The 18,783-nt window shown below is 40.6% G+C and overlaps 1 protein-coding gene across 3 annotated transcripts in view; it reads left to right on the forward strand.

Moving 5' to 3' along the window:
* Positions 1-18,783, forward strand: part of PTPRG (protein tyrosine phosphatase receptor type G) — a 744,286-nt gene that overhangs the window by 156,797 nt on the left and 568,706 nt on the right. The window contains exon 1 of one of the 3 annotated variants that reach the window (XM_030927161.1): positions 3,260-3,311. The exons of the other annotated variants lie outside the window; for them this stretch is intronic. Coding sequence (XP_030783021.1) covers positions 3,287-3,311 — 25 coding nt within the window. The 5' untranslated portion in view covers positions 3,260-3,286. Of the gene's footprint in view, positions 1-3,259; positions 3,312-18,783 lie in introns of those variants that run through there. 3 annotated transcript variants of the gene reach the window in all.

Below are 18,783 nucleotides of genomic sequence, written 5' to 3' on the forward strand. Positions count from 1 at the left end.
AACCCTGAGGTTCCTCTAACGTCATCTTGAACTCTGCAGAAGTATGTTTCTGCCTCTGAAGTGCTATTTTGTGGTAATTTAATGTTTTTTCTTTTTCATGAATAATTTACCCATAGAGTCCTAATATCTTGTTAAGACAGTGAATTTTGTTGTTTATCAAAGATGTCTCTCAACTAGGAGAGAGAAATCAATTTCTTATTACAAAGCAAAAAGACAAAACAAAAGATCGTCTACCCTGTGGGATAACAGTCTGTTTTAGAAGCATTGTGTATTATTATTATTTAAGTCAAGAACACATGGATAAAGAAATTATTGTCCCTTTTCATAAAGAAAGTGGTATATTTATTACTCATCTTATGTGTCCCCGATGCATACTCTTTTTTCTCTCATTATCTGTTCTTATTGTTGGGTTATGAAGTGTCCTGAATTCACAGCATTTTAGGGCTAAAAGACAAACTCTAGTAAACTACCTGGTAAAAATACTTGCTTACTTTTTAAATAAAAACTCCCAGCTGGGCGTGTTGACTCACGCCTGTAATCCCAGCACTCTGGGAGGCCAAGGTGGGTGGATCACGAGCTCAGGAGTTCAAGACCAGCCTGGCCAAGATGGTGAAACCCCATCTCTACCAAAAACTACAAAAATTAGCTGGGCGCAGTGGCAGGCACCTGTAATCCCAGCTACTCGGGAGACTGAGGCAGGAGAATCACTTGAACCCAGGCGGCAGAGGTTACAGTGAGCGGAGATCGTGCCACTGCACTCCACAACACAGTGAGATTCCATCTCAGCAAAAAATAAATAAAAAATAAAAATTCCCAGGGACATGGGCTTCATAACCTGTTATGGTGACTTGTTTCTTTGTCTTAAACTTTTATTGCAAAAATATACTGATGCTCTTATTTAATTTTTATATAACTGTTTCTTGGATTCACATGTTGTAAAGGTTTTTTTTTTTTTTTTTTTTTTTTTTTGAGACGGAGTCTTACTTTCTCGCCCAAGCTGGAGTGCAGTGGCTCGATCTCGGCTCACTGCAAGCTCCACCTCCCGGGTTCACTCCATTCTCCTGCCTCAGCCTCCCGAGTAGCTGGGACTACAGGCGCCCGCCACCACGCTCGGCTAAATTTTTTTGTGTGTATATTTTTAGTAGAGACGGGGTTTCACCGTGTTAGCCAGGATGGTCTTGATCTCCTGACCTAGTGATCAGCCCACCTCGGCCTCCCAAAGTGCTGGGATTACAGGCTTGAGCCATCGCACCCGGCCTGTAAGATTTTTATGTTTTTAAAGTCAAATAGTCCATACAAGCCATTTTTGTCTGCCTTTTGTGCTTAGTCTCTGAATGCCCACAGGAAAGAAAAATAGTAGCAATAATAGTAATGGTTACAATTTATTCATGCTTCCTATATTCAATGAATGCATCATCCTGACCATAACCCTTTGAGGTACATATTGTTATTATTCCCATTTTACAGATGAGGAAACTAAGGACTGAGTTTTCATGGCCAAAGGCAATAGGCCCAGAACTTGAGAGGTCTCTGCCTCAAAATCACTCTTGTGTTTTCCCACAATGAGTAAACTGATATACATACACTTTTTTTACTTGAAGGAGAACTAGTAGGTGTTACTATAAAGAATGATTTGTGGGCCAGGTGTGGTGGCTTATGCCTGTAATCCCAGCACTTTGGAAGGCTGAGGCAGGCGGATCATGAGGTCAAGAGATCGAGACCATCCTGGTCAACATGGTGAAATCCCATCTCTACCAAAAATACAAAAAAAGTTAGCTGGGCGTGGTGGTGTGTGCCTGTAATCCCAGCTACTTGGGAGGCTGAGGCAGGAGAATCGTTTGAACCTGGGAGGTGGAGGTGCAGTGAGCCGAGATCGAGCCACTGCACTCCAGCCTGGTGACAGAGCCAGACCCTGTCTCAAAAAAATTAAAAAAAAAAAAAAAAAAAAATTGTGTTTTATTGTAGGTATTAGAACATATTAAGCTACTGTTTGACCCAGACATATAGCTTTGTAAATAGACTCGGCTGGGTGTGGTGACTTACGCCTGTAATCCCAACACTTTGGAGGCCAAGGTGGGTGGATCACTTGAGGTCAGGAGATTGAGACCAGCCTGGCCAACATGGTGAAACCCTGTCTCTACTAAAAATAAAAAAAATTAGCCGGCCATGGTGGCATGGGCACCTGTAGTCCCAGCTACCTGGGAGGCTGAGGCAGGAGAGTTGCTTGACTGGGAGGCAGAGGTTGCAGGGAACCAAGATCATGCCACTGCACTGTAGCCTGGGTGACTGAGAGAGACTCTGTCTCAAAAAAAAAGCAAAACAAAAACCAAAAAACTAAGACTCAGAAAACCAAGACAGATTTGGAAACTTCATTCAGGGAATAATTTGTTAGATCATTGACATTGCTTTAGTTTTAAAAATTCATTTTATATTCTTAGCTACTTTTCATTTTAGCAAGCTGTAGTCGTCCATAGAAATGAATGGAAAAATGCCAGGTTGATTGAAACTGTATGCTGGAGAAGGTGTGGATCCACTTTAACACATATCTAGCTTTAGCGGGTTAAAAAAGTACACAATCTTGTGACATTGTGGTGTGACCTTCCTTTAGTTTTAAAATCTGAGACTGTTTTATAGTAGTTATGGGAGTAAGCAGAAAGCACAGAAGGTGGAATTTTCGCCTGTGTCTCTGTTGCTTTGAAACAAAATCAGGAAAAGGGTGTCTCCAAAAGCAGCTTGTATTCTGTCTTCTGTGCTACTGTAACTTAGTAACTTTTTTAAAGCAATTAGAAACCAGGGACTTGCGAAGGCAATGGGCATTGAAGTGGCCCAGAGACTCGTAAGACAGGCTGATAATTTCGCTGGATAGAAATGGACTTTGCAGAAAGGTTTTGATAACCTTTTTGGCCTGGTGCCCTGCCCTCATCTAGTCTTTTCCCATTTGTAATAGAAGCATGGAATTCAATGCTATTGACTTCCCAGCAGTCATTGAATTGCAACACACACAGTGAATTTGGATTTTGGGTTCTTAAGTTGAAAGGGGATAAACAATCGACATTGAATTCGTACCTGTTATAGCTTTGACTTAATGGATTGTCCCCAGCAATCCATCAAGAATGGTACAGATACCAGCCATCATCTGACTCACTAAAATCCAATAGAAATTCCCAAACTTCATTTTAGGCAAGGATTTCCACTTCTCCTCTTGCAAAAGCTTTCCCAAACAGCAAGGATTCCAGACACGAGACATTGTGTTGCTTTGCCTGCTACGGAACTATACAATCTTAAAATGGAGAGAGAAGAATGGCAATTGGGTATGAATTGTAGAAATTTGGGAGAAGGAATTTGTTCGTTGACTTATGTTTTCTATGAAGATGTAATCGAGGAAAGGTCCTGGACTTAATTTCTTAAATTAAAAGAGAATACTGCAAGTGTTCTCAAGTATTTATCAAGCCCCTGCAGACTTGGGCCTCTAGCTGGGAGTTGTGGGGATGACTGGTGTCGAGGCCTTTTCTTGCTAAAGTGTGTGGGGAGTGCATACTCACGGTACGTGCCCCTCTTCTCTGTCCTTTGTAGTGACTCTTGGCTCTCCCGGGTCTCCACACTGCCAGTTTTCCTCTATGATACAGCCTTCGGTGGTGTGCTTGTCAGCAGGCTTGGCAGTCGCAGAGAAAGGGAACAGGGAGGTGAAATAAACCCGACTGGTCACTGGCCCTTTCCTGTCGTGGTTACTTACCCTCCCTTACCCTCCCTTTTCCCTTTTCTTAATCCTTCATCCTGTTTCTTCCTCCCAGCAGTTAACCAATTCTGAAGTCTTCTCTCTAAATTGAGGCCATGTGTGTTTGGGGTTTGGAAAAGCAGGGTTTACAGATAGGTTGAGTCTGATCATCACTCACTCACTCACTCTGCTCCAGCAACCCTGGCCTTCCTCCTGTTCTTCACACTTCCCAGACACCCTTGTGCCTCACTGTTTTGTAATTGCTCTCCCCTTTCCTGGAACGTTCTTTTCTGAGACTGAACGTACTCTTGACTGCTTCTGTGAGTCTTCGTTCAAATGTCACATTTTCCTAAGGCCTTCGCTGGCTGCTCTTGCTCACTTTATAGCGCAGTCCTGACTTGTCCTGTCTCCTCTCCCTGCTTTTTTTCTCCTGGGCACCATTTGTCATTCTATATGTTTTACTTTGTCTTGTTCATTGTTTATCCCTCCTCTGTCCTGCTTTAGGAGGTAAACACCATGATGACAAGGGATTTTTTTATTTTTAGGACAGATTCTTGCACTGTCCCCCAGGTTGGAGCTGGAGTGCAGTGGTAGGATCTTGGCTCACTGTAGCTTCCACCTCCCGGGTTCAAGCAATTCTCCTGCCTCAGCCTCCCAAGTAGCTGGGATTATAGCACGCACCACCATGTCCAGCTAATTTTTGTATTTTTGGGAGAGGTAGGGTTTCACCATGTTGACCAGGCTGGTTTTGACCTCCTGACCTCAAGTGATACACCTGCCTCAGCCTCCCAAAGTGCTGGGATTCCAGGTGTGAGCCACCACACTCGGCCAACAGGGGAATTTTTAAACTCGAATTGTAACATGCATGTGGAAAAATGCACACATTATAGTGAACCGCTCAATGAATAATCACAATATTTGAACACAGCCATGTAACCAACTCCCATATGAAAAAACAGTATCATTAATACTCCCCAAGGCCTCCCCAGGCTCCCCTCTTCCTACTTCAAGGGCTGCTACTGTCCTGACTTCTGACATCATAGATGAGGTTTGGATGGCAAGAATTTTCTTCAGTTTCTTTCACTGCTGTATGTCCAGGACGTGGTTGGTGCAAAGTACACAATGATTGAGTGTATTAAAATAATGCCGGAAGAGAGACCTGTATTTCTGATGTAGCTAGATTTCTAAAGCTGACGTCCATTGATGGATTAATCCCCATCAATGGAAAATGCAGTTAGAGGCTTTAGAAATATTATCCGGTGGCAAGACACTGGCCATTATAACTTAGACGATTAGATTTGTCACTTGTTTCTGCTACGATGGCCTTGATTATTTAAGTATTTTAGCTGTGATGTCTTTAAGTCCACTCTTCTTGCTTGTAATTTTAATTTATTGTCTATTCTGTTTGCTGGCACTTAATCAGACATCTCTCTGGTGATTGTCTTACAGGATTATTTAACTTCTTCTTGCCTTTCAACTGCATTGTAAATTTAACCAAGCATAATAAATTTGCACCAAATTTTACCCTTCAGTGTTGATTCTTCCCTAGCTGGAATTATTGTACATTTCTGTTTCTGGTCACTGGCCACTCTCTGATACTACTTGAGAATTGATTACTGTTTCAGATGGGTGCCTACATTAGAATTGCACCCTGAACTATTTTAGGGCTTTAAATAATATCGTGTCATCAGTTTTGTGTTGCTAACCATTTAATATTTGGTGATAAGTTCAAGGATACAGTGGCTTCCTAGAAGTTTGGGTTAGAGGTGCCTCTAGTTGGAGGTATCATTCACTACAGAGACACTATGCAATTGAGTGCAGTTTTTGGGCCTTTATCCTGGAAGATGGTAGAGATTTGTCTAGACAAGGCGGTACCTTTTCTAACTCGCACAAAGTCACATCAGCCGACTGAGGTTTGACCATCTATAAGATGGAATATTATATAATAATTTAACAATCAAGAAGAACATTATATTTTTGGATAACTTTGTGTCCTGTTTTTCATATTTATCACCCATGTCCTGCATATTTTCCTAAGTCAAGAAATTCCTGGAGAACTTTGTTTTTCCTTAAAATCTATAGAGGTCACCCCCTGGCTAGGGCTGCCATGTAAGCACAATCCATGTGTCACCTGGGATGCTCTCGGTTCAAGTAAGGAAAGACCCAACTCAGAACAATGAGAAAATAAAGAAATAAGTTAGTATACATACTGGAGATCCAGAGGTAGTGTATTTCCAGGCAATCAGTGAACAGTGAACTTCACTGGAACCTCAGATTGTTTCTGAGTTTCTGCTCTGTCATCTGTGGATCAGATTTAGCTTTAGAGTGGTTCTCTTTAGTATGACAAGATGTGGCAACATGAAGTGTTGTGTCGAGACCAGCAGAAAAAGGAGTAGACCAATTCGGGCCCTTTAGCTTGTCTTAATCTATGTTGTGCTGCTATAACAGATTACTACAGACTGAGTAATTTATAAGGCACAGAAATTTATTGGTTTATGGTTTTGGAGGCTGGGAAGTCAAAGATTGAGGAGCTGGAATCTGGTGAGGGCTTTCTTGCTGTGTCCTTCCATAGCAAACGGTGGAAGGGCAAAGAGAGACAACACACACACACACACACACACACACACACACACGGCCCAAACTAGTCTTTCTATAATGAACTCCTTCCCTTCATAATCCATTCATGAGGCCAGTGCCCCCGTGGGCCAAATACATTCTTTAGGCTCTACCTCTCAACACCGCTGCACTGGGGGTCAAGTTTCTAACACCTGAACTTTGGGGGATGCATTCAAACCATAGCAAAGTTTGCAGTTGAGCTGAAGGGAAATTTGGACACTAAATTGTTTTTGATGTAGCAAAGGAAGCAGTCGGGATAAGGGAGGGGATCAGATACAGGATAGGGCATCCAGCCCACTTGCTAGAATTAGAATTGGGGTTTTGGAACTCTGTTTATGCATAAGTCTCCCTGTAAGGCTTATATTTAAAGCAACTATATAAAATATGAAAGTCACTATCAAATTTCTAGTCCTGTTTTCCTTTAATTTCAGTACTATAACTTCAAAGTGAAATTGTAATTTTTGTTAGGAAATGAGTAACGGTGAATTTTATGTTATGTCTGTTTATTTTGGTTAAATTTTTAAACTGCTTTTAAAATTTTCCTTAATATGGGGTGTACTATCTGGCACACAGGATGCCTAATACATAGTTATTCAATCATGGAAATGTATTTTCTGTTCTTAAGAACGGTATAAAGGTGCCAGCTCATGTTGGAGTTCTGAAAGTAATGTTTTACTTTGAATGATTTGAAAGATACAAGTGGAACTTAAAAAATTATTTGGGAAGTGGGTTTGTCAGGGTGAGCAGAGGTTGATGATAAATTTAGAGGAGTTGGTTTTGTGACCCAACCCTAGGTTAGAACTATGCAGTATTCAGCCTAAGTCAAATATTTAGGACTATTCTGATTTCCTGTCTCCTTTATTTTCAGGAAATGTCTTGGTTACAGAATTTATATAATCCATCCTTTAATTGGTACATTGTTCAAAGGCCTGGTAATCTGTAGTAATAAACTTTTGTTTTATTTCCCAGTATTTTATTGGATGATCGACAGGAAGTTAACAGATTTAAAGGCACGGTGACTTTTCTACTTTTTTTTTTTCCTTTTTACTGTCACAACAGCATTAATTTTCATGGCCTGATTATCTGTGGAGATATCTTTCTAAGAAGTTGGTAAGTTTTATCTGCCCTCATCTTCCTCCTTCCCTTGCCCTTGGTATTACCATTATAAGTAGGATACATGTGCACATTTTTGGTGAAACAAGAAAAGGGAAATTCCCATGGTCTCATTGTCTTTAAATATATATTTTCTTATGTTATGAGGTCCTTGTTTTTATCAAAAAAGGTTGGATAGAAAGTAAAAATGATGGCTGTTATGTTATCTTTAGAAGAGATACATATTAAAAATATCATTAACTTTTAATTTTGAAATAATTATAGATTCACAGGAAGGTGCCAAGATAGTACAGAGCAGTCCCATATACCCCTTTTTTTTGTTTTCTCTAGTGGTTCCATCTTATAGGATTACAGTGCAATATCAAAACCAGGAGTTTGATATTGGCACAATATATGTTTGTAGTTCGTGGACATTTTATCTCATGTGTTGTGTAACCACTGCTGAAGTCAGCATACTGGATGATGCCCATGTCACAAAGATTTCCCTCATTCTACCCCTTTATAATCACATACATCCTTCCCTCTATTATCTCCAAATCATGGCATCCACTAATGTGCCTTACATCTCTCATTTTGTCATTTTGAGAATATTGGGCTGGGTCCTGTGGCTCATCCCTATAATGCCAGCACTTTGGGAGGCTGAGGCGGGTGGATCACTTGAGGTCAAGAGTTTGAGACCAGTCTGACCAATATGGTGAAACCCTGTCTCTACTAAAAATATGAAAATTAGCTTGGGCATGGCGGTTGACATCTGTAACCCCACCTACTTGGGAGGCCAAGGCACGGGAGGCAGAGGTTGCAGTAAGCTGAATTAATGCCACTGTACTCCACCCTGGGTGACAGAGTGAGACTCCCATCTCCAAAAAAAAAAAAAAAAAAAAAAAAGTTATATACATAGATTCATATAATATGTATATAGTATGTGACTTTCATAGTGCCCCTGATCTCCATCCAAGTCATGGTGTGCCAATAGTTTTGCTTGGCCTTATTGTTAAGTAGTATTCTATGTCGTGGATGCACCACAGTTGGTTTAACCTTTCACCTTTTGAGGGAGATTTTGGTTGTTTTCACTTCCTAGCTGTTACAAAGTCAAATATTAACAGTGTGTACACGTTTTTGGATGATCATAAGTTTTCACTTCCCTGGGATAAACACCCCAGAATACAGTTGCTGGGGTGTATGGTAAATGTATATTTAGGTTTTTTTTTACTGCCAAGCTCTTCCAGAGTACCTTTCCCACTCCACACTCCCACCAGCAATGCATGAGAGATCCAGTTTTTGTGCATCCACTCCTTGCAGCTTTTGGTATTACCATTATTTTTTTATTTTAGCGATTCTGATAGGTATGCAGTGATATCTCAGTGTGGTCCCAATTTGCATTTTCCTGATGGCTAATGATACTGAATATCCTTTCATGTGCTCATTTGCTGTCCTCTCTTTGTGTCTTTTGCCCACTTTCTTACTGGATTTCTTTTTACTGTTGAGTTTTGAGAGTTCTTCACACATTCTAGATAGTAGTCCCCCATCAGATATGTGGTTTGCAAATATTTTTATCAATATAGAGCCTGTTCCCACTTTCTCTCACCAAGGCTCTTTATAGCGCAAACATTCTTACTTTGAATGAAATCATCTAATTGATTAATTTCTTCCCTCTGGCTAATGCTTTTGTTGTCATATCTGAAAACTCTTCACCAAGCACCAGTTACAGAAAATTTTCTCTTCTCCTTTTTTACCACTTATAAGTTTCATACTTTAAATGTACAATCCATTTTGAGTTAATTTTTGTGTAAGCTGTGAGATTTAGGTTGAGATACACTTTTTTTTTTTTTTTTGATGGAGTCTTGCTGTGTTGTCCAAGCTGGAGTGCAGTGGCGTGGTCTGGGATCATTGCAACCTCCACCTCCTGAGTTCAAGTGATTTCTGGCTAATTTTTGTATTTTTAATAGAGACAGGGTTTCACCACATTGGCCAGGCTGATCTGGAACTCCTGACCTCAAGTGGTCCACCCACCTCGGCCGCCTAAAGGCCGAGGTATATAGGTACACTTTTTTTTTTCGTCTATGGATATCCGATTACTCCAGCGCCATTTGTTGAAAAGACTGTCTTTCCTCCATTGAATTGCCTTTGCACCTTTTTCAGAAATCAGTTGGCCGTACTCTGTGGGTCTCCTTCTGGGTTCTCTATTCTGTTCCATTGATCTTTATGCCTGAATCTCTGCCTATGCCACATCATCTTGATAACTTCAGATATAGAACAAGTCTTGAATTTGGATAGAGTGATTCTACCCACTCTATTCTTCTGTTTTTTTGAAGACTTGATTCCCTGCCTACCTCCAGCACTTCCCCTACCATTTTTTTTTTTTTTTGGCTTGGAATGGCTACTGTGTTCACTGCAAATGACCACAGCACTCCTTGAGAAATCTTCCCTTTCATGTGGCACGTTTAATCCTGAGGGCCAGTTCTAACGGATTGGTAATGTCTTATCATCTGTTTTATTCCTTTTCTGGAATCCAATTTTGAGTCAGATGGAGAGAACGAGGCCTGGCCCAGCAGGAGAGTTCTCTGATCCTTCAGTCCTGTCTGACTTGGGTATGATAGGTATGTGGTATCAACAAAGCTGGGTTTTTGCCTCACTGGTATCAAATAAGGCACTGTTGAGTGTTAGTTGGAGAAGAGCCAGAAGCCTATGACTGGCTGGGATGAGTGGTAGAGAACAGGCCTTCCTCACACATTTAATCTAACCTCTCTAGTTTAAATATTTCCAATGAATCATCATACTCTATGACCTTGTGACATCAATCTGCACAGAGCGGCAGTTCTTATCTTCAGACTTCAGTCAAGTTTCATTACTGTGGTTTATGTGTAGTGGCTTTGCTTTGGGGCTTCCGCTTGTCCTGCTGTCTGCTTTACCATCTCTCTCAAGTGAAAGGGTCTTTTGATTTATGACTTGCTGGGATCCTTTTCAGCATTGATAGAGCTATGTATGGGTTAATGGTTGAAAATACATAGGATTTGGTTGTTAGAGTGTATCTAGAGAAATTGAGCTAATTTGAGGGAAATAAATCTCACTTGTACTCAGAATTTGTATAATGGAAATATACTGCCATTAAATGGATAACACAAAAAAACTGCTAAATACAATTGTAAGTAGGTGCTTTCCTACCTAGGACATATAAGATACCCACAAAGCCATTTAATAATCCGTTAAACACTGCTGATAGAATTGTATCTTCTCCAGTGCATGTCCCCTAAATTGCCTGTTTTGATGCCTGAAGTTTTGCCATTAAGGATTATTATTGTTGTATTTTTGCATCCCCAGAAATCTTCTTTGTTAGATTGACAGTTCCCTTGAATTTATGATTTGTTTAGCTGTTCCAACTTACTCAGATTGAGCTGTTGATTTTCTGTGGCATTTTTCTGAGTGCTGTAGTTTTGAATGCAGGAGGGGAGAGGGATAGGCCTGGAGCCCAAGTTGTTTGGGAAAGTGGTTTAAGTCGTTGCAGTGTAAAATCATAATTTTCTTCTCCTTCTTTTTTTTTTTTTGAGATGGAGTAGTGCAGTAGTGTGATCTCATCTCACTGCAACCTCTGCCTCCCAGGTTGAAGAGAGTCTTGTGCCTCAGCCTCCCAAGTAGCTGGGATTACAGATGCTTGCCACCACACCCAGCTAATTTTTTTTGTATTTTTAGTAGAAACAGGGTTTTGGACTGTTGGCCAGGCTGGTCTTAAACTCCTGACCTCGGGTGATCTGCCTGGCTCGGCCTCCCAAAGTGCTGGGATTATGGGCATGAGCCACTGTTCCCGGCCCATATCAAAAAGTTAAAACCATGGCTTTTATACAAACAAAATGAATACATGTCAAATGCAAATCATTAATAAGGCAAACAATAATCAAGTAAAGTTGGTTTAAAGGACATTTTGAGGAACTGTGTATTAATAAGTTACAAAAGCATGCCAGAATATGACTACTAGGGTTACAGCCAACACTGGTTAATGTCCTACAGGGTAATACAACTGCTCACTGTTTTTCTTTCTTTAAACTGCGTATAAATCTACAGGTTAATGTGTAAGGTCACCAAGTCTTACCTTTAATCACAGTAATATCAAGTCAAACAATGATATGTTCTAGGTAACTAAATAATTTGAGGTGAGCTTGTTAAATTCTTCACCTACCATGACATTGAAAGGTCATGATGTCTTCTCATTATTTCCAATTTTGGAGAATTTTTCTCCTCAGCAGTTTGCGAAGCTTCTTGGCTACTGGTAATGCCTGGGTTTTATCACTTTACAGTGTTGCTTTGGTGTGGTGTGGAAGGCTGGTCTACCTGTTTGTCAGGTGAAGCACTTTACCAGCTGGTAGCTGAAGCATTTGTGATATTTTCATTGTATTTCTTCTTCTCTGTTGACGTTTGCCACTTTCAGCCCCATTTCCATCTCCATGTCTTTCTTTCATCTTGTTAGAGTGCATTTATGCCTCTCAAATTTGCCTAGCATGCTGGCAAAGTGGAACAGGCTATTGGAGAGGAGTGAATTACAGAGTCCCGAATGATTTACTTTCTTCGCTGTCTTGAACTTGGAGTTAGGTGGATATGCCTCAGCACACACCTGTGCGACCTTGAGCAAGTCTGGTGCTTACTTTAAAAGGATACTGTGAGGAGTAAAGGGTTAAAATAAAGGATTGAAAGCTATGTATGGTGGTGCACATTTGTGATCCCAACACTTTGGGAGGGAGGCTGAGGCAGGAGAATCACTTGAGACTAGGAGCTCAAGACCAGCCTGGTCAACATAGCATGAGACCATCGCTACAAAAAAATTAAAAAATTAGCTGGGTGTGGTCGCGTGTGCCTGTAGTCCCAGCTACTCGGGAGGTTGAGGCAAGAGGATCATTTCAGCCTAGGAGTTAGAGGCTGCAGTGATCTCTGATTGCACCACTGCCCTCCAGCCTGGAAGACAGAGCAAGACCCTCTCTCAAGAAAACAAGTTAAAAAAAAAAAAGGTATCTAGCACGCACACAGTAAGTTTTCAATTAAGATGATCTAGCTAAGAGCTATGTATTTTTTGTATCTTATTATTTTATATCTTAGGTGCTCTAACATATTTGAAAACCCATATGCTTAAAAGGACTAGGGAGCAGGCCTGGTGGTGCATGCCTATAATTCCAACACTTTGTGAAGCTGAGATGGAAGGCTTGCTTGAGCCCGGGAGTTTGAGCCCAGTCTGGGCATCATAGTGAGACCTAATCTGTACCCCCCCCCCCCCACACACACACACAAAAAGCTGGAAATGGTGGCATGTACCTGTTGTCCTGGTTACTTGAGAGTCTGAGATGGGAGAATCACTTGAGCTTGGGAGGTTGAGGCTGCAGTGGGATGAGATTGCACCATTGCACTCCAGTCTGGGATGCAGAGAGAGACCCTGTCTCAAAAAAAAAAAAAAAAAAAAAAAAACCAGAGAGGCTCCCTGTAAGTCACTAAAGGGGCTTACAGAATTAAGTACAGGAGCAAGGGTAACTGGCAGCTGATACCTGGCATCCCAGCTGAGGGGAGAATAGTGATTAGTAGGGGCAGTGGTGAAGGGGAGAACATATGTACTAAGTGAAGATGGCCCACAACTGTGCATCTGGGCCAGTTGTTGTCATATGTTTCAGGATGGCTTGATACCAACATTTTTAAAGGAAGGAGTAAAGTCTGATTGTCCTGTGTCCTTTCCCGTTTGTAAAGGTTGGCAACTGATTGACATTTACAAACTGCTATATTTTTGGGTTTCATAGAGTAGGCTATCAGTTTGCCGTGTTTGCTCTGGGTCGATTTAGATTACTCAACGATAAAGGTAAATAGTTAATTTAGACCTTGTAAGATCTTGTGACCATAGCAATCATTTTCCCAGTCCTCTGCTTCCACAGACAAGGGAGTAGGTTTGGGCAAAGTTACACGGCCTGTTAGTGGCAGTACTTTTAATTTTTATGGAAACGAGCTTTACTTTTACACATTCTTTCATTTGGGGAGTTATATGGTTTAACATGCTCGTTTTTTAACAATTCACCATGCGTTTAAAACATGAGCCTAGTGATTTTTAGAACAAAGGAGGAAAGTACACTGAAATTGGAACAGTGGTTATGGTTATTTTTATTTTCTTGTTTATGCTTTTTAGGTACTCTCTTGCCTGTTTAATGTACTCTGCTCATTAATGTACTTTGCCTAATGTGCTTCTATAGTGAATATTTATTGCTTTTATTATCAGAAAAAGCAATAAATGCTATTAAAAGAAGAATTTATCATGGAAATGCCTTGATCTGTGATAATATAATGATTGATTAGTTTCATGGCTCCCAAGATTGTTGCCCGTAACGTGGTGGTTCATTTCATTTGCTCCATGAAAATGATAGTGTGTCTTATTTTGCACCTGAGATATGTTGAGATGGGTCTTCCTTAGGTCTGCTGCGATTTCTTTGACTGAAGGGGTTTGTGACCACCACGGGGCACGTAAGTGGCTGGTGCCACTCCTGGGCAGCTTGCCTGTAAGGGATACCGTCTGTGTTGGCAGAACCAGGGGCTTGTCCTGCTGGGCTGGAGCCCACCAACTGTTGCAGCTACAGTGCCTCAGCTGTCGTGCTTTTACACTAACTGTCATTAGCCATACAGACCTTTATGGCTCAAACCAGGCCACATCTGTTGTGAGTCCTGTGACCTTCAAAACCCACACCAGGAAGAAATGCAAAACATTTTTATCTCCAGGCTTTCTGCAAACACATCATTGTAGAGGGCTTATTTAAGAATGTTTTTCTAAACTTATTTTATGAAATATTTTCATTTTTCTTGTCTTCCATTGACAGTGGAGTTTCATTGTTAATGATTTGAGCAAATTAGTGTTGCCCAGAAAGTGGTTTGTTGACCACTTGCATTTGATCACAGGAGTTTGTTAAAAATATTCTTCTCAAGCCTCACAATAGTCCAGTGGAATCATGATCTGAGGGGTGTGTTTCCATCCACATTTTAAACCAGTGATTTGGGCATTTAGGACTATGTGCCCTAAGGGACACTGTCTTTTAGAGAGGTAGGCATGAAGTTAGAAAGGTGACTCTAAGACCAATGGTCATGTGGTGACTTGGGCACCCCCGGGAGTGCCTAGACTTATAAGAAAGTTTGCTTTTGTTCACTTATCACATTATTGAAAAAGGGAGAGTTAACTTCAGGGAAGGGGGTTCCAAAGCCGTGCTACTTGCAGAGTGTTTGTGGCCATTGAAAGTTTGGGAACTGGATTTCTAGGTTACAACATTGATTCACTTGGTTCTGCTTTTCAGAAATAGTAATGACTATAATGAAATTGTCCTATTTTCTGTATTTGCTGTGGGCCCCTTTAACTTAGTTCCCTCTGAAAACCTGCTGAACACTGTTCTACTGTTTCTGCATTATTCAATGCCAAGCCAAGGTGTTAGGCTTCCTGATGGATTTATGAGCCTCACATTTCCATTGCTAAAGCAATGAATAGACCAAGGAAGGATTTGGCTCCATAAAAATACTTTTTACCCCCATTGAGTTAGCACTCTCTTGAATAGAGAAAAGGAAAAGAGAAGAAGTAGAGTTCCCCTAAATTGTGGGAATGGGATAGGTAGAGAATTGAAAGACAGAGGGTTTGACTAGTTTTGTGCTTAGGGGCAGGAGCATTAGTAGGACGTGTGCCATGAAGGAGACACAGAAGCTCACTTAGTTTTTTTTGAGACAGAGTCTTGATCTGTTGCTAGGCTGGAGTGCAGTGGCACGGTCTTGGCTCACTGCAACCTCCACCTCCCGGGTTCAAGCGATTCCCCTGCCTCAGCCTCCCAAGTAGCTGGGAGTACAGGCATGTACCACCACGCCCAGCTAATTTTTTGTATTTTAGTAGAGACGGGGTTTCACCATGTTGGTCAGGATGGTCTCAATCTCCTGACCTCGTGATCCGCCCACCTCGGCCTCCCAAAGTGCTGGCATTACAGGCATGAGCCACTGTGCTTGGTCAGAAGCTCCCTTTCATAGTGCTATGCAGGGCTTTAAAGCCACACATGCCAGACATTGTAGATGGAGATTTCTTTTTCCCACTTATTTTTCCAGCTTTTTCTTTAGTTCTCCACTGTCCAGTAGGAAAGGAACATGAACTGCATAGGTACTTTGTTTTCCTTTTTCTTCTCTCTCTCTCTCTCCCCCGCCCCACCTTTCTTTTCCTTTTCCTTTCCTTTCCTTTCTTTTTTGACAGTATGGCCCTGTCACCCAGCCTATAGTGCAGTGGTGTAATCTTGGCTCACTGCAACCTTTACCTCCCAAGTTCAAGTGATTCTCCTGCTTCAGCCACCTGAATAGCTGGGATTACAGGCATCCACTACCATGTCTGGCTAATTTTTTGTATTTTCAATAGAGACGGGGGATTTCACCATGTTGGCCAGGCTGGTCTTGAACTCCTGACCCCAAGTGATCCACCTGCCTTGGCCTTCCAAAGTGCTGGGATTACAGTGGTGAGCCACTGTGCCTGGCCCACATAGGTCCTTTTAAGTTTTATAGCAGCAAACATAAAAAGTAAAAAGAAACAGGTGAAATTAATGAGAATAATTTATATAACCCAGTATATCTAAAATGTCATTTTGACATGTAATCAGAATTTTAAAAATGTTGATGAGATATTTTGCCTTTTTGTTTCTTGCTGAGCATTTGAAATCCTGTATTAGCTAGGGGCGACTGTGCCGGACAGCACAATTTGGAAGGCTGTTTCTTATCCCCACTGCTCAGTTAAAACGTGAACATATGCCTGCGTGGAACGTTCCCTTTTTCTGTTTTAAAGAAAGTGAATTGTTTTCGCAGCAGTTAGTTGGTGTTAGCATAATGCCTTCCTGTGTAGGCTGTAGTGTTAGAATTCTCTTTGCAAGCCTCGTAATAATTTTCAGGAATGATCACTTTTATTATAGTATTTTTAGTGCAACTAGAGGGTTTTTACAGTGTGAAATCTCTTAAAAGGACAGTAAAAAACATACTGTGTTTCTTGTGGGACACAGGGTTGGGCATTTAAGTACCTAGTAGTGTTCTCGAGATAAATTCTATGAAATTTGAATTGTCCAGGAGAAACCCCGGTCAAAGGTCACTTTGTATTAGTTCAAACATTTTCTATATTGGTATTTCATGTTTGGGTCTTTATACTTTCTGTATTTTGTGAAATAACTAACTCCACACCATTCATTTCTATGTTGTAGCCCCTCACACTTGATGAGGGGGTCCAGTGGAGCTTCCTTTCCCTTTCTCTATCTGTTTAGAGTGTCTGGGTGTGTATTCCTTTCTCTGTCATGTGCAATGTGACTTTGGCAAGGTCCTTAACCATTCTGTGCCTAGGTTGCCTGGCTTTTAAAATGGGAATAATGAGAGCATTTATCCCAGAAAGCTCTGGTGAGGATTAAATGAGATATTTCAGTTGAATAAATCAGCACAGTGCCTCCTGGTACATGGTAAGTGCTAAAGAAGCATTACCTATCACCAGCACCATTACTCATTTTCTTTGTGAATTTTGGCAACTAAAGCAAAGCAGGAGACATTTTAGGAATGGATTTATTTCTTTGACATTGAGATGGAGCTTTAAAAAACATTCCTGACTTCTTCCCAAAACATAAATTAAAAATCTTTGTTTTTGCCACAGTATCTTTAGTCTCATTTCCCTATTCCCTCCACTATTTCATCCTGAGATTGATCATCTCTTCACTTTGTTTTATTTTATTTTATTTTGTTTTGTTTTATTTTACAAGACAAAGTCTTGCTCTGTACCCAGGCTGGAATACAGTGGCAAAATATCGGCTCACTGCAACCTCTGCCTCCTAGGCTCAAGTGATTCTCCCACCTCAGCCTCCCAAGTAGCTAGGATTACAGGTGCACATCACTGTACCTGGCTAATTTTTGTATTTTTTGTAGAGATGGGTCTTACCGTTGTTTCCTAAGCTGAGCTCAAGCGATCTGCCTGCCTTGGCCTCCCAAAATACTGCGATTACAGGCATGAGCCACCAGGCCCCGCCAACATCTGTTCACTTTGGGTAAATTATTTTAATAAGAACTCTCTGGTTAGAGCATGACTATTAAAGAGAAACTTCTTAAGTGTATTTTACAAAGTGCTTTTTCTCTTTCTTGCTTTTACTGAAACACTGGTTCTTGAATAAACCTCAGATATCATGTCTGATTTCTGAAATACTTAAATCTGCAGACTTTTTTCTCCTCTAGTGTTTGGTTCCATTATGTTAAATATCAAAGAATAGATTAACTAGAATATGAATGGACAGGCATGCAAGAAAAACTCGAGGTTTCCACTTGCTTCTTATACCATCTATTTCTCTCACCTTTTCACTTAATACTCACTCACTGATTATGCAGAGGTGATATTTAAGAGCAAATCCGTTTAATAAACCTTTGTAAGTAATATTTAAAGGAGTGTTTATTTTTCAGATTTCACCCAGGATTTCTGTGATCTGCGGTTCTTTGGCTTTGGCACCTGGTTGTCCCAATTTGTTCCCGAGTATTTTACTGCATACGCTATATCTTTCTCGTTTGTTGTCTATAAATCAAGGGAACAGTTTGTTTCGTTCAGTTTTGCCTGTCAGGGAAGCCCCCGAAGATACAAAATTCCTCTTCAACATTAGTGTATTTATTTAAAAAAAAAAAGGAAACTGTCTTTTTATTCTCCTTCCTGTCCGAAGTTTGATTGACTGTATTGCAGAGTCATAAAAGGATTTAAATTCAGAGTTGAAAAGTGTTCTTGAAATTGATTTCACTCAGCTTCTTGTATACAAATAGATGTTGAGGGGGGCGGGGGAATACTGAACTGAAACTTTCAATTTTGGATGTGAGCTTTCCAAAGTCATCAAACTGCTTTTCTCTCTGACTCTTCAGATTGATCTTACGGCATAATTGGTCAGAGCCAGAGGAGGTTTTTGAAAAAGCATAGCCAAAAAAGAGAAAGGAAACAAACCCCCCTTTTTTAATAGCTGCAGTTTCTTCATCAGGAAAGGACTTCGGTTAAATAGCTCTTCTTCCCAAAAAGGCAAAACATTTCCCCCTATATAATTAATTTAAGAAATTGCTTTTAGAGCTATTTAAACAGACCTAGAGATAAGTGCTTTAGCCATCTTGATGTGCTCTAGCGAAAATTTTTATGTGGTTAGAATTTTTTTAATTAAATCACTTTATTTAAGATTGTAATAGCCCTTTTAAATTATTTTCCTTGAAACTCGTATTGTGTTATTTCAAGTTAATAACTCCTCTTCAAGCAAAGCAAAATGCAAGATACTTCTTCTGATGATTTCTTCCTGCAATTGAAGAGAACAAAGCCAGCCTCATTCTTG

This window comes from Rhinopithecus roxellana, chromosome 1 (assembly GCF_007565055.1).
Source record: "Rhinopithecus roxellana isolate Shanxi Qingling chromosome 1, ASM756505v1, whole genome shotgun sequence".
In the NCBI taxonomy this organism is placed as follows: domain Eukaryota; kingdom Metazoa; phylum Chordata; class Mammalia; order Primates; family Cercopithecidae; genus Rhinopithecus; species Rhinopithecus roxellana.